Source organism: Setaria viridis, chromosome 1, assembly GCF_005286985.2.
Source record: "Setaria viridis chromosome 1, Setaria_viridis_v4.0, whole genome shotgun sequence".
Classification (NCBI taxonomy): domain Eukaryota; kingdom Viridiplantae; phylum Streptophyta; class Magnoliopsida; order Poales; family Poaceae; genus Setaria; species Setaria viridis.
Window position 1 is genome coordinate 38,789,324 of NC_048263.2, and position 14,547 is coordinate 38,803,870.

Consider the following 14,547-nt stretch of genomic DNA (forward strand, 5'->3'; position numbering starts at 1 on the left):
CCTATGTCCGTGGCAGCCTTATGTCATGTCAGACCTTGTCCGGATCGCTGTTCCAGCTTTTCAGGTGATATGAAGTAATTTTACAGGAGATAATGTTCTCAACGCGCTGTTGATGCACCGTTGCATCAGCAACAGCATTTTTAAAATTCCTAGAATATTTTTTTTCAAAAAAGCAAATGCACAGTTACTTGACGCACCACCGAACCGCAAAAAAAAAAAAAAGCAGCAACAGCCACGGTACAGTAGCACTGGAGTCACAGGAGTTTACCTCTGCTACTGCCATTGGTGGTGCAACTGCAGTTGTGTTTGGACCATATATGCACGGAGCACGGAAGAAATTAAGCTCGGTATAACGACGAACACAATCCGCCGCAAAAATTTTCCTCACCGGGGTACGACACCGCAGCATTCGCAAGTTTGGGCACGCTGCAAAGAATTCGATCTCGCCACCAGATTATATGCAACCCCACCACGATGTCCAAGAATCTTACGGTCCCATCGATCTCGACCAGGCTCTCATCCAGAGCCAGCCATGCGCGCGCTTAGCAGTGCTGCACGCTCGGAGGCGGCATGTCGGCCTTGGGCGGCGCGGCGGCGGCCGGGGAAGGGGCGGCGGACGCTCTCTTGCCGTTCTCGGTGCGGCCGAGTTTGCCGGCGGCGGCCGCGGCGGCGCTCCGCATCCGGCCCTTGCCGAGGTGGTACTGGCAGAGTGCGTAGCCCACCATCGTCGGTTGGCTGCAGCGCCACCCGCGCCCGTTCTTCCGGCTGCACCGTGACCCCTCCAGTAGCACACCCGGGCCCCGCGTTTTCTTGCTGCCGCCGCCGCCGCCGTCATCCTTCATCACTTGTGGCTTTGTCGCGTTCGCGCCTATTGTTGTTGTCGTCGTCGTCGCTGACACTGCTGCCCCGGCGCCGCCGTTGCTGAGATGCACTCCGGCCTTGATCACCGGCTCCGGCACGTGGTGATGACCATTCTCTAGGCTGCAAGTGCACGACGCAGTCCATGCTTAGACGGGGCAAAAATGCAATCATCAAGTTGGCCAAACAATCAGTACGTCATAAATAAAGTAAAGCTCAAAAATAGACAGATCACAACATGCAACACATCGATCGTACGTAGTAGATGAGACTAAACTAATGAACGGTGTTCAGGAAATTATGACAACCCAGTCCTCTTGATCAACAGCACTGCACCCCCACGGTCCATCATGGTGGAGACAGTGGAGATCACAGAGCCTATTCTTGGCCATTGAGTAAATGCTACGGTGCAGGTCAGCAGGCCCCTCTTCTTTCACCTCATCTGAGTGCATCGATGCAATTCCAATTTCCAAGCAGGCCCGGATACAAAGCACTAGCGCCGAACGGAAACAAAGCGCGGTGCGCAAGTGAGCTGAATTGTTCATGATGCGCACGCACAACCGCACATGGTCCATGTTTCCCAAAGCACTGATCGAGTTGCACTCACAAATACAGATCGAGAGAACATGGACGACGCAGGAGGGAAAGCAAGCAGCAACCAAAACAAACAAACGAACAAGCATCATCGATCTAGTTACAGGCGCGATCGAGCAAAATGGATGGCACACACAAACAAAAGGAAAGGCCCCGATCAAAACTGGCAAAGGATCGGAGGGAGGGTGCACTGGATCGATGTGGTATGCATGCATATAGGGGGTGGCAGCGGTGGCTCTACACTAGATGGGTACATGAGGGGTTTGTCTGGCAAGGAGGGGTACCCATCGAGTGGACTGACGTGTCTCATGTGTCAAGCTGGCATTGCCCACTAGTACTCCGTATGAAACAGTGAACCCAAGCCCTGCGCAAATAAAAAAGGGCCTTGGATGCTTTCCCTTTTCCATTTAGAATTCACACACAGCCATCGCTCCCACACACCCACGAAATGGATGGCACACAAGACACAACACACGCAAGTCTTTCAAAGAAAAAAAATGGATGGCACACAGCAAGCAGGCAGCGCTTCTTGTTCTCGCTCCTGTTCCGTTTTCAGGCATCAGTTCGACAGTTCATCACATACCTCCTGCGGCCATCTGCAGGCACCTGCTGTTGTGCACCCAGGACCCTGCCGCGCTCCACCACGCTGTCCTGCAGAAGCCCGTAATCCAAGAACATGGGGTTAGCTAGATCTGGAATGGGTGCAACAACAGAACGCGACTTCCCCCAGCAGAGCTGTGTCCTAACGAATTCCCTCGTCCAGGAATCAACACGCCGATTATGGAATCAAGAACATGAAGCCAGCATGCGTACCTTCGGCAGCAATGGCAGCAATGCCGGGCACCTCGCCGGCGAGGAGTGCCCTTCCCCGAGATCCGCGGCGGCAAACGGGTGCAAGTGCAAGCCTGCCTCCTCTCTCTTGTCCGCCGCGGGGCGCTCCTGGTGATCCACCGACGCGGCCGGCGACGGCCGTGGCGCGGCGGGCGGATCTGACGGCAGCAGGTAGCCGAGAGGCTGGCCTGGAGGCCGCCTCCTGATCCTCATGGACGGAGGACGAGGGGAACGGAGCTGGAGAGGAGAGAGGGGGGGCAATGGAAGAGAGATTTGGGGAGGGTGCAAATTAAAAGAGGGGGGCTTTGTGTGTGTTGGTTCCTTGGTTTTGGTTGGGCTCTCGCTCATGGAGGCATTTATTTATGGGAGCCAGTAAATGCGATGGATTGGTGCAGTTTCACTCCGGCACTAGGCTGACTTCCTTCCTGGGTCGATTTTGGCATGAGAGAGGAGAGGAGACACGGTGGCGGATGCAGCAGCTATCTAGAGAAGAGAGGAGAGGAAGGGGGCGGATGGCGTGAGGGGGTTCAGTGGTGGGATCCTTTGTTTTTGCATGCAATACACCATGTGCACTGAACTGTTCTATAGGGAGGGGGAGGGGATGGGTGCCAAGGCAGGTGAGATTTGTCCTAGGGGTAGTATTGCTAGGTGTACAAGCATTTGTGTATTTGTGTAAGCGAGTTGTTCCGAAAGTATGTATGGTGTATGTAATATCCACATTCGAGGTTTAGCGTCCCGAGCGAGAGTTAGAGTGATGCTAGAAAGATACGTGTATCGTAAGTATTTCGTGTGCGCCACGGCATGATTGGGAGAAAAGTGGCAAATATGGTGTTTTGGCGCGAAAAGGCAAAGGGTGAAAAAATGGGTGGTTTCGTGTTCGGCACGGCAACGTCGTGAAGTGTATTAAATATATAGTATCTTGGCATGAAATAGCAAAGTCTCATAATATATTTTTAGTGGTAGTGCAACTGTATTTTAATGATCCGACAACAGTTAAATCAATTTTAAAGTAGATGAAGAGGATTGCATGATGAATCTATGGTGTTAATTTTACTTTGATGGCAAAGTGCGTCTATCCAAATGATATGGACACGTGGAGATAAATCAAACATCAGAGCACTGGTTGCGCACGACAAATAGTCAAAACTTTTATATAAAGAAAATGATTAAAACCAACCTGTAGCAATTGCACGATATCTTGCTTGATATTTTGTCCTTATTTCACAAAATTAAATGGAGTAGATCGAAATATGAGGTGGCTGGTAGACTAGCACGATACATCGAGCGCAAAATAGCAATTATGGTAAGAATTAACATGGGTGACAACTCTTGAGCAAATCTCTTGCATTTTGACATGCTAAGATTGGCGTGTATCCAGCTTTTTGACCAGCATGACGTGCCTAATATAATTGGCAACATATGAATCACTACGAGAACAGTGAGTTGTGCTCTAGCGGTTACCAGCTTACCATGATGATCTCACGCCAGATCTGCTACGCGTACCCGCGCCGGTATAATGGAGTCAACTGACCCGTGGGGCCCATTCTCTCGCGTTCAGACGTAAGCAAGCCAGTTGTTTCAGGAAGGAGGAAAAACAACTGGGAACCCAGCCTGACACCGGGCTTGCATCATGGGTGGATCGACCTTCTTCTGTCAAAGCCCATTGGGCCCAAGAAGCGCTGTTGTTCAGCTCCCTTTCCATCCGTATCTACCAATGAGTATATTCGACTGGTCTCCTCCCTCCCTCTCGTCAGCCTGGGCAGTGTGATTAGGATTGGCAAAACCCTCATGCTGATGGCCTCATGGGTTTCAGAAATTTTTAATATCTATCTATCTGACCATAGATCCATCCACCCGTGGGTCGTGAGACAATTAGCCGGCATGGGAATGTGGGGGCGCGCCTGTATGTGTGGTGGGTACGGTTCGTGTAGGTATGTCATGATCATGGGGATGGCCTACATGCACTCCCCATGATGTGCCCTATTCCTCTCAGAAGAAAATTCAGAGAGAGGGAGGCACACAGACAGCCAGACAGGGTTAATGGCTGGCTAAACATGCCGGCATGGACTTCGCATATGGACCATCAGATAGATGGTTCGGTGAATGCCGATGGGGCAATGGTGAGCAGAACGTACACTACCCAGATTCTGGACTCATCTCCTGTCCTCATGTGCTGCAGATGTCGATGTATAAAGCTCCAACTCCAAGCCCATGCAGTAGCAGTAGCAGTAGCAGTAGCTGCTGAAAGCCTGAAAGACCCCAGGAGATGTCAACACGCTGTGCCAGATCAGAAACCACCATGCCAGGGAAGGTGTGTGACCCATGTACAGGTCCCAAAATTTAAGCGTTCCTTGGGTAGGATCATCCTGTGTTTAGAGGGACTGAGGGAGAGGGGGGACAAGGTGATGCCATACGACAAGGGAGAGGAAGGACCAGGGACATGGTCCATGCATTGCAATCGAGTTCAGGGCGAACAACATACCCGCCCAAGTGGGCGGCGCCTGCTTTTTTTCTGATATAAATGTTGGCTACAAATGTAAAATCCTGCTACCGGTGGAGGACGACAGTGAGTTGCGCTGTAGCAGCTTCCATTATCCGTAGGCCGAGCTGGACTAGTCCGGATGCGTTCCTGACGATTGTCTTGTCCATGTACTTAGCACCTCCTTGGACGACACTGTGTTCTGAACCTCAAGTTACTTCCCATCTCGATGCAAACTGCGGCACTACATCGGCTTCTTGGATGACACAGTGTTCTGAACCTCAAGTTACTGCCCATCCTTTTATTCATTTGCTACGTCGACGATTGTTTGATCTTTAGCATTTTGACCTTAGTAGTGTGATCTTAGACAGTGTGCAATCAGATTGGGATAATTAAGAGCATAGCAGAATTTCACTAAGCAACAAAAAGGATTAATACATCTATATCTTCATCTCCATTCCATAACTTAAATTGTCAGCTTTTACAATTTGATAATACTTTTAGCCTGGTGTTCAGGGATTTCATTCTGTTTGAAACAATTAACCTACGGTTCGATTAATACTTAATTTTGCCAAGTAATCACATAATTTTACATTTCTTTCTTCTTGTGACTAGGTGAATCAACCAACGAGAGGGGGTCGTAAGGCACGACAGTTTTCTTGTACAACATCGATTACAACCACTTTCCATATAATCCAGCAAGTATACCAAAAATGAACTCATAATACTATATTAATATACAGACAGAAAAAAGTCTCACAAAAGATTGATCCTCCTATGTCATGTAATGCACTATCTATTCTATTTTTTCATATTATTTTCGCTAATAGACATGATGTTTAAATCATATAATCCTATTGAGCCTATACAGATTTCGTGTTGTTATTCGGAGCTAGAGATCTGACTAACTGCCTGCTTTACTCTATGCAAGGATTCCAAATTAAAATCCTTGATCTCAGTTATATCAGCTTTCTTTTGATCGATTCGTATGGATCCTATATATGCAACTCGCCGTCTGACTACAACAGTTCATGTACAAGAACAACGCACACTTGCCTTTATTGTTGCATCGTATGGCGCTGTTTCACCAAAATCTGTGCGTAGAGAAGCTCGTTCCAGGAGTCTGGTACTCCAGGAAGGCACCAGTGGCTGCAGTCCTGGTACAGCTCAGGCGATTTCCTCTCCTCCTCGGACAACTTCTGCTTGCGATAGACTGAAGGGTGTGCCTCCTTCCTGTAGTCAGTCATCCTTGTTATGTTCAGGTACACAACTGGTGTTTTCATACCATGGAGCACCTCCTCCAAAATGCTCATCTTTGTTGGGTATGGTGTGAGGTACTGCTCATTCGTTATTGGCTCCGTTTCCTTGTCACAACTGCCTCCTGAATTCCATTGACCCCCACTGCATAACAGAAATAGTTTGTAAACATCAGCTACTCATATAGCACATCATGCTGAACTTGCAAGGATCAAGAAATAGCCCGGCATACATACCTGAAATGGGATGCTGAGTAGCCTCTGAAAAACACAGTGGTTTTCTTGGGATTTACATTGGAATCAACCCACTTGGCCCAGGTGTTGAGAGCTCTCCGATAGGCATCATGGACATCCAGCTCACTGTATACGCGGTTGCCCTCTTGATAGTAATCTTTCCTGTGTCACATTTTAAGAATACTCAGAACAATAAACTGCAAATGAAATGCAGGATGTATGAACTGCAGATTTTAGTGAATCAGGCAGGGCTTTGTTGTGCTCACCCTAGAGAAGTTTTGTCATGCGTCCACCAGTGACCGGTATTGAAGATAATGATATCTGCATTCTTATACCTCGGAAACGCTCGATCGACTATGTCAAGCCTGAGAGTTTCCCTGGTACCATTTCCGTTTCCGATTGGCATCTCCCATTCCTGAACAAGGAAAGGGGATCGGAAGAACTCCACGGTGCAATTGTAGTCCTATAAACAACAGGATGTTTGCGCATGAGAATGTCGTAATTGCTGAAACTAGCATAGCTTGAGATAAGAGAATTCGAATACAGCATATCTACCTGGAACAAGAACGAGTAGGAGCCCTCAGCCTTGAATTGGTGCCTGCCGGATACCTCAAAAACCTTGCTCTTGTCTTTGACAGAATTCCTCAAGATACAAATCAAGGATTCCCACATGTTCCTGTTGAGTGAGTCACCGACAAACACCAATCTCTTTCCCCTCAGCCTCTCCAACATATCAGCTGGGTTCAATCTAACATAAGAAACAGATAACTGTATTTGTCACATGCCAATAACTAACTACTCAGTTGTTCAGGTAAACTTTTTCTCACCTTGGGATTCTGCATGCGCTGGGTTGCCACCGTAGCCTCTGGTAAGCTTTGTCAGGCCGGCCGTTGAGATGGCAGTTGAAGGACTCATCGATGTGAGGACATGATCCCGCAGGGTACAAAGGGTACGAGTCATCTTGGACCCAATTCCCGTAGAACATGTCGCAGCTGGCCATGTTCTCAATCCAATCAACCTTCTTGCGTCTGCCAGCATTAGCAGCCGCTTTCACCAGCACAGTAGTGTTGTTATTGGCTATTGGGGTAACCACTTGTGCAGATTGATCTTTCGCCGAACTAGTACTTCCCTGAGGACTAGCAGTTGATTCAATCTGCTTATTCTCTGAACTGCTGCTTCCATCTGAAGCAGCTGAACTTCTAGTATGGTTCTTGTTATCTGCAGGAAACTGAATCAGCAGAGTCTGGTTGTTGCCTGCAGCTCCACTGCTGTGAGATGCAGTTCCATTACCATCCATGGCCGCTGCAACTGCACTTGTAGCATGATTAATGAATGGAACAGCAGTTCCATTGCTTAAAGCTGCACTTCCGCTTCCAAACTGGTGCGTTGAGCCGGCAGCATTCCTTGCACTGGCTTTCATCCCGCTGCCATCTCCGGCATCCACGGAACTCGCGTTCGCGTCGGAGCCATTGATCCGAACACGCTGGCCTCCCTTCGCCGTTGTGCCATCCTGGGCTGAACCGCCGCTCGGAAGTGCAGGTCCGGGCCCACCACCCTTCGCCTCGGCAGTGGCAGTTCCGGTGGAATGTTTGGCTTCGGCACCGACTTGCACATGATCATCGTCGGGTGGCGCGCCGATCGGCACCGCCGCAGTAGCATCGCCAGGTGCTGGCGCGTGATCCCTGCTGGGAGCGCCGCCCGCACTGCTGGCCGGAACTCCGCCTCCGCTTCCCAACTGCTCACCCGGCCGAACCGCACTGGAGATACTGCCCCCCGCTTGCGGAGCGCTCGCCGCGAATCCGCCGCCCCTCGGCCCGCCACGCCTCGCTGCAACGCCGCTGGGAGGCACCGAGGAGGACGAATTGGCGGGGAACAGGGAGGAGAGGAAGCCCGAGACCTGAGCGCGGTACGGCGACGCGGAGGCGATCAGGCCGTCGAACCACGCCGCGGCCGGCGTCGAGGCCGGTGGCGCGGGGAGGGAGGGCGCGAAGGCGAGGATGACCGCGAAACCGGCGAAGGTGAGCGCGAGGCCGTAGAGGCAGAGCCTGGCCGGCCGCGCGCGCCCGACGAGCCCTGCTCCCCCCAGGTGGCCGAGGTGGTCGGCCACGGCCGCCACGCCGCCGCTGTGCCTCCACGCGCCCTTCATCCCCGGCGGCACGCGTGGGCAGGCGAGCGGGGCGCAGCGGTAGTTGGTTAGGGTTTAGAGGAGGCGAGGCGGCCGTGCGGAGGCCTAGCCGCGCAGGCGGTGCCGGGGTGGGGAGGAGGGAGCGCGCCGTGCGTGGCGATCGATCTGCTGCTACTGCGGTAAAGGCTTTTGTAGGGAGGCGGCGTGGTGCGGGCTGGCAGCGAAGCTAACTACCTGCGTGATCTTTGGGGATTTTTCAAACTCACGCTTTTGGTTGTTTTGCCGAAGCCGGGTTGTGCCGGACTGCCAACGCTAAAGAAATACGGGATCTATATAGCAGAGCTGATTATTGTACTCAGAGATGCAGGCTAGTTTGTCCACGAACCCACAAATACATCATTTTTTTCGTGAAACCTAACTATGAGTCGTGACCGTTGGGAACGCATTTTGTTCCAATTCAACAAAAATATGTACAACCAGTTTAGTTGAACGAAACACAAGTACTCCCTTCTGTCCCAAATTATATATTATTTTAATTTTTTTCAATTCAGATATTTTGTTATGCACTTAGATATACCCTATATCTAGATGCATAATAATATTTATAAATATTGAAAAGTCAAAATGATCTGTATTAGGACTGAGGGAGTATACGTGAACATCGGATTGTGCAAGATTGCCTACGCTCAAAAGGAACGAGGTCCTTAAGAAACTGATTATTGTTTTTACGGATGCTGTAATCTAACCGCCTTCTTGATCTTTGGGATTCTTAAACGTCACATATTTGGTTCACATGTGTCTTATGAACGTCAGGTTATTATGTTTAGGAAACTGATTATTATGTTTAGGGATGTAAGAGGATTTAGACACGGGTCCACAAATAGACCAGTTTTTCACATAACTCATGGAAAAAATGACCTAGTTGCAGAGTCTTGGTTGTTGTGTTGTATTTGGGCACTTAACATGTGTAGTGTGCGTCGAATAAAACATGTCTAGAGGGTTTTGTGGGAACGTTAGAGTGAGCTCGGGAGAAGTCGATTCTCTCAAATGCTTAATGGTGATTTGTAATTGTTGTCATATTTAAGTCTTAAGCCTCTTAAGTGTTTGGCGATTAAATATAACATAACGTGGCATTTCAACATCGAACAAGAACACTTTTGTTTGTCCGAAATCATATGGTTTCCTTCTTATTCCGGGTCATATAAAAATTGAACTATCACTTTAAAATTACTGCTGAAATTATTGTGTTCTGAACTCATAATAGGTACTTCCATGTGCAGTCTCTTGCTTCACTTCGGATATAAGCAAAACCATACACAACCTTCACAATAAGGGTGCCAAGGTCCATTCTGTTCAACATTATGTATACAATCACAGTAAACCCATGCACATATGAACGATCCTCCACTATTTTGAGCACAGTGTAGCTCAAATTTGAGAGTTACAATCTCTCTTTTCCCCAAGCAATGATCGCGACTTTATTACGAGTCTGTTTGTTTTCCTTCTAGATTATATAAGTTGGATTATAGTTCAAGGTAGTTGGGTAAAAGATCATTATGGGACCACAAATAATCTGAAATAAGCAAGCTACCCAAGACTAGTTTATTTCAGATTATTTGTGATCCCATTAGATACCAAAGTAATATTTTAGCATAGTACCCATGACCCATAATTCAACTTGTAAAATCTCCTAAGAAGGGTTACACTTAGCATCAACAGTACGCAGCGCAGAAAGGAGGGGCACTTTCATCGTTGCACAATATTGGACAATAATTTGGCACTAGCACATCAGTTTCTGGCTCTCTGCTCTGCCGATCTGTCATCTACAGGCAGGGTTAACATGTCAAACTAATCATTCAGAGGATGAGTTCATAGTTCCTACACGTCAAACTTCCAGATCTTCGCCTAACATACACAGAGGATGTACACGAGCACTACTGCACCCATGTCCGGCCGCATCGACTACTTCGACTTCATCACGACGCTCGCCAACTCACCAACGACTATCTCGACTACTCGTCTTGACCAGAAACTAGTCGAGGACGGACACTACATCATCGACAACTAGTCGAGGACGGACACTACATCATCGACAACTAGTCGAGGACAAGTCCCAACTAGTCGGCTTCATCAACAACCGTCGCAGCTTCATCAACGATCGCCATGGTTTCGTCGACAATCATCCACGAATCAAGCTAAGTCATTTTTTTAATTATTTCATCTATTTATTCCGGCTTGTTTTCTACGTGATGGGCAACGCGCCGAGTATTTATTTGTGTACGCCTCTCGATGGGAATTAGCCTTTGAAGCTACACCATGCCGACTGTTCTTGGGTATGTTGACCGACCACCACGGGCTAGGTACATCGAATTAGGAGGCTATGGTCACGAGTTTGGTGCACTGGATGCTGGAGACTCACAGCGGCTACATCCCATGGAGGCATAAATCCTATGCGCGGCAACACGTGCTCTTCTCGCCAAAAGGCAGAAAAAAACTACTTTACGCGCAATTGCGCAGATTTTTGTCGCAATGTCGACTACTTATTTTCAGTGTCTTCTCTTAAGGTTACTAATCTACTCGAGTAGAACATGCCTTAATTCGTGAAAGTCTCGAATCTTCTGTCATGCCTAAGCGCTAGGACGCGTACGCGAGACAAAGATCTCAGATGCGTAGCAACAGTGCCAGTACGCGTATACGAGACAAACATCTCACACGCAGTGACAATGGCTAAACAGGGACTGAGAGTCTAAATGTAACAGGCTAACTACTTGGGAAAAATATGGCCGAAACAAGAGTATAACACAAAACATTTACATTCATCACTGAATAAATTTTGATAGTATCTTCAAAATTTTACAAATATGCTACATAATGTATGCTTCTTTTTTTTCGGGTGAAGCTTCGATGACGACTCTCCAGGACGCTCGGCGTAGCTCCAATAGCTCCGCTAGCTCCCAAGCTCAGAGGGCTAAGCGCCAATTACTACTCAGAATATCTCCAATGACTTAGCTAGCTTCCAAGCTCGGGGGTTAAGCTCCAAATAACTACTCAATGTGGCTTCTACGGCTCACCTGGCGTATAAGCTTGGGGGCTGAACTCAAAAGACGACGGGTGTGAAGATGAAAGACCCTCGGATTGATTATTTAATCATTACAAGGCTCGAGGGCTGATAAGCTATACGCAGCAGTTGATTTTTTCAAGATGAAAGAAGAAGATTCAAGATTTTATTGACCCTCCGCCTGATTCTTCGATTCAACCTAAAGCTCTTGCGCTACTTCATGTGGAGTGCGACTTTCGCCGCCCTCCATATCACAATGAATATTACAAAGTCAAGACGATCAAGGGCTTGAGCACACCATAACCTCTTAGCAGCTTTGAGGAATTTTGAAGATTTAGCCAGACAAAGTACTCGTGTGTCCTCACTTTTACCGTTAAGTTCCAAGTCCGACGATCCCCCACCAACCAATCTACTACTTCGAGATACCTCTTAATAGGTTGCCGACACAAATAGAGCAATGTACTTTCTTAACCAGCAGAGCAGCGTACTTCTTTATTACAAACAGAGCATGTAGTTACAAGCTCATTTCTTTTAGCCCAACTATCTACGCAATGCAGAACCGCACCCTTGACTTCCCCTATAGGCTAGAGGCTGGGTGTTTGCGCACATATGGAAATGCTCTTTTGACTGTTTGGCCCCACGCCACACCCACACGCCTATCGTGTGCATCTGCCCGTACCCAGTGCGACCCTGCCTTCCAAGTCCGTACGGTACACTTGTTCGTTGCGTTACGACACACGCCGTCGACGCCGTTGTGTGTATTTGCCACTCTATGGTCCGAGAGCAGACGCGGCATCATTTCTTTATTTGCACGCACCTAACAGCATGCTTTCCTATATAAACTGCGATAAAGAAACAGCAGGCTTTTAACGGACTCGGATAGATGATACGAGTACTCTTTGGGGGGAAACCCCCTGCAATTCTAGCAATTAAAAAAATCTCGCAAAAAATTACAATTTTAAGTTTGCAAAAAATCACGAACCTAACAGCAATATGGAAGTTTGCATGAGAGAGAGCAACTAGGTGGAGAGAGAGAGAGAGAGAGAGAGAGAGAGAGAGACGATAAGTGTGCCAGTTTAATCTAGGCGAAACTGCTCCATGCGTCCGGTCTGAATCCGAACTGATCTAGCCGGCTATTTGAATAATTATATGCAAATCTAGTTCAGCAGTGGTTCATGCAGGCTAATACGAGGTTAACCATTTCTATGCAGCCGGACCATCCGCACAAGCCGAAACCTACAACAGGTTGCAAAATATGATTGAAGGAGGCAGCTCTTCTGCATTGCTGCCTAACTCCAAAACATATATAGGATTGGCCATCTTGATTATAAAAACTGTGCCCAGGTGAGTGTTATCAAAAGAAAATTAGCCGGGGAGCAGCCTAATAAACTCCTTGTTGACTGATCGGATCGATGCCAACTCTAAAATAATCCAGATTAGTCACTACTAATCGACGACGCGGCGAGGAAAAGCGAGAGAAAGATTCCGGCCAAAAGTAGAAGGGTTGCCAAATAGTGAAGGTGAGCCTAACACATTCAGAAATTGAGCTACAGCAGGGAGTGCACACATATACTTGCGTGGAAGAAGATAGCGTTGTGTTGTGAACTTGACTCTGAATCTCAAAGAGGAGGTGTGAAGAGGGGGTTGGTTAGGTCTCAGTTCACTTGCTTGTTGGCTGCATCAGTCAGAGGATCCCATCGTGTCGATGCTCCACTTGCGAACCCCTCCCTCTTTGTTGCTTTGGTAAACCAGTCTGTTTTCCTCTGCTCCTTTTGACCTATCATGTTCGCCACGCGCGATGGCCACATGCGGAAAGGTCCACTAGCTGGAGAGGTTGGTCGATCACTACTGGCTGGCTGGCCTATCTGGGGATCCAGTAGAAAGCAATTAGCATACTGAGGCTACGCGTGCAGCGATCGGATTGGTTCAGACCTTGAATAATTCTCCATGGCAAATGGGACACGATCGAGCGCCAGAGTGTCGAGATGGATAGAACCGTACCGTACCTTAGCATCATCATAAACTCTACGGTAATGGCACAATTGTAAGCTGGTGTCCGTGGTTTCTTTTGAACGAAATGATTTTGTCCCTGTGGCTAACTAGATTCACGCACACCTTAACCACGATATAATCTTGTTGACAGCGAACGACACGTCATGCATCATAAACCTAGCTAGTAGTAAAAATTAAGCTCAGATATGACCTTACGTACAGACACATGCATCGGGGGTCTATGAGTACAACGTAATGATCAGAACCATGCATTGCAAGCGCATCTTTCCCAAAGCTCAGATGAGACATGAAAGTTGCGGAGTACTCGAAAGATCCGTGGAGTACGCCTTAAGCAAGGGTTCGTGGCTTTGGAGCTTTTGTTGCCGTGGGTTTTTGGGACCACAACACAAAGGCGAGGAGCTAGCGGGACATGCATGCCGGTTTGCAAGGAATGCAGGCAGCATGCAAGTGCAGCAACGCAAGGACATGCCTTCCTAGTTCCTACACAGTACCGGGTCCGAAAAAAAAGGCTAAAACGAACACCTTCTGGGTCTGGACTTCACCGACTCTGCAAAAACCGCCGTGAGTGGAAGGGTAGAGACTAGAGAGGCATGATGATGAGGGGGAGGTGCCTGAATTCGGGCTGAAGTTGCCTTCCAAATCTCCAAGCCCCCACCACCAACCAAGATTTTCGTCGATCTTCTCTGGCGCTACCAACGCCCAAGAGCCAGGTGAACGGGATGGATGACGAGCTGAGCTGCGTGCGCTTGCCGGCCCGGCCGGTGCAGGCTAATCATTTCCACCGTGTCAAAACCTCAAAGAGATTGGCAAAAGAAACAACGAGAATACCTGAAACCGAGCCAATTCAAAAAGGGGGAAAGGGCAACTGGCGAAGAACAGCAGCTCCATTCACTCCAGAACTTAAGCTTCAAATACAGAAAAGCCAGCCATGGAGGCGGCGCCTAGAGCTACTGCTATTCTAGAGATAGATTAGGGTTCGTGTTCTTCGACAAAGACCCTGTTCACCGGTCCAATCTGTTACATAGCAAACCAAAATTAACAGAGAAGTAAAAGAGCTCCTTTTACAGCTCAAAGCACCTAAGTAACTACTATTTCCCGT

General features: G+C 48.3%; 2 protein-coding genes across 2 annotated transcripts; both read right to left on the reverse strand.

Annotated features, from left to right (window-relative positions):
* Positions 1 to 249: 249 nt before the first annotated feature.
* On the reverse strand, positions 250 to 2,839 carry LOC117839820 (uncharacterized). The gene is made up of 3 exons (XM_034720251.2): positions 2,266 to 2,839; positions 2,036 to 2,103; positions 250 to 981 (listed from the first exon to the last, which is right to left on the reverse strand). Exons 1-3 carry the CDS (start codon positions 2,629 to 2,631, stop codon positions 543 to 545), a joined length of 873 nt encoding a protein of 290 aa, XP_034576142.1. The 5' UTR covers positions 2,632 to 2,839; the 3' UTR covers positions 250 to 542.
* Positions 2,840 to 5,445: 2,606 nt separating this feature from the next.
* On the reverse strand, positions 5,446 to 8,655 carry LOC117841728 (protein trichome birefringence-like 1). Its single transcript, XM_034722213.2, has 5 exons — positions 7,080 to 8,655; positions 6,808 to 7,000; positions 6,519 to 6,715; positions 6,256 to 6,414; positions 5,446 to 6,163 (listed from the first exon to the last, which is right to left on the reverse strand). Exons 1-5 carry the CDS (start codon positions 8,396 to 8,398, stop codon positions 5,821 to 5,823), a joined length of 2,211 nt encoding a protein of 736 aa, XP_034578104.1. The 5' UTR covers positions 8,399 to 8,655; the 3' UTR covers positions 5,446 to 5,820.
* Positions 8,656 to 14,547: the final 5,892 nt, after the last annotated feature.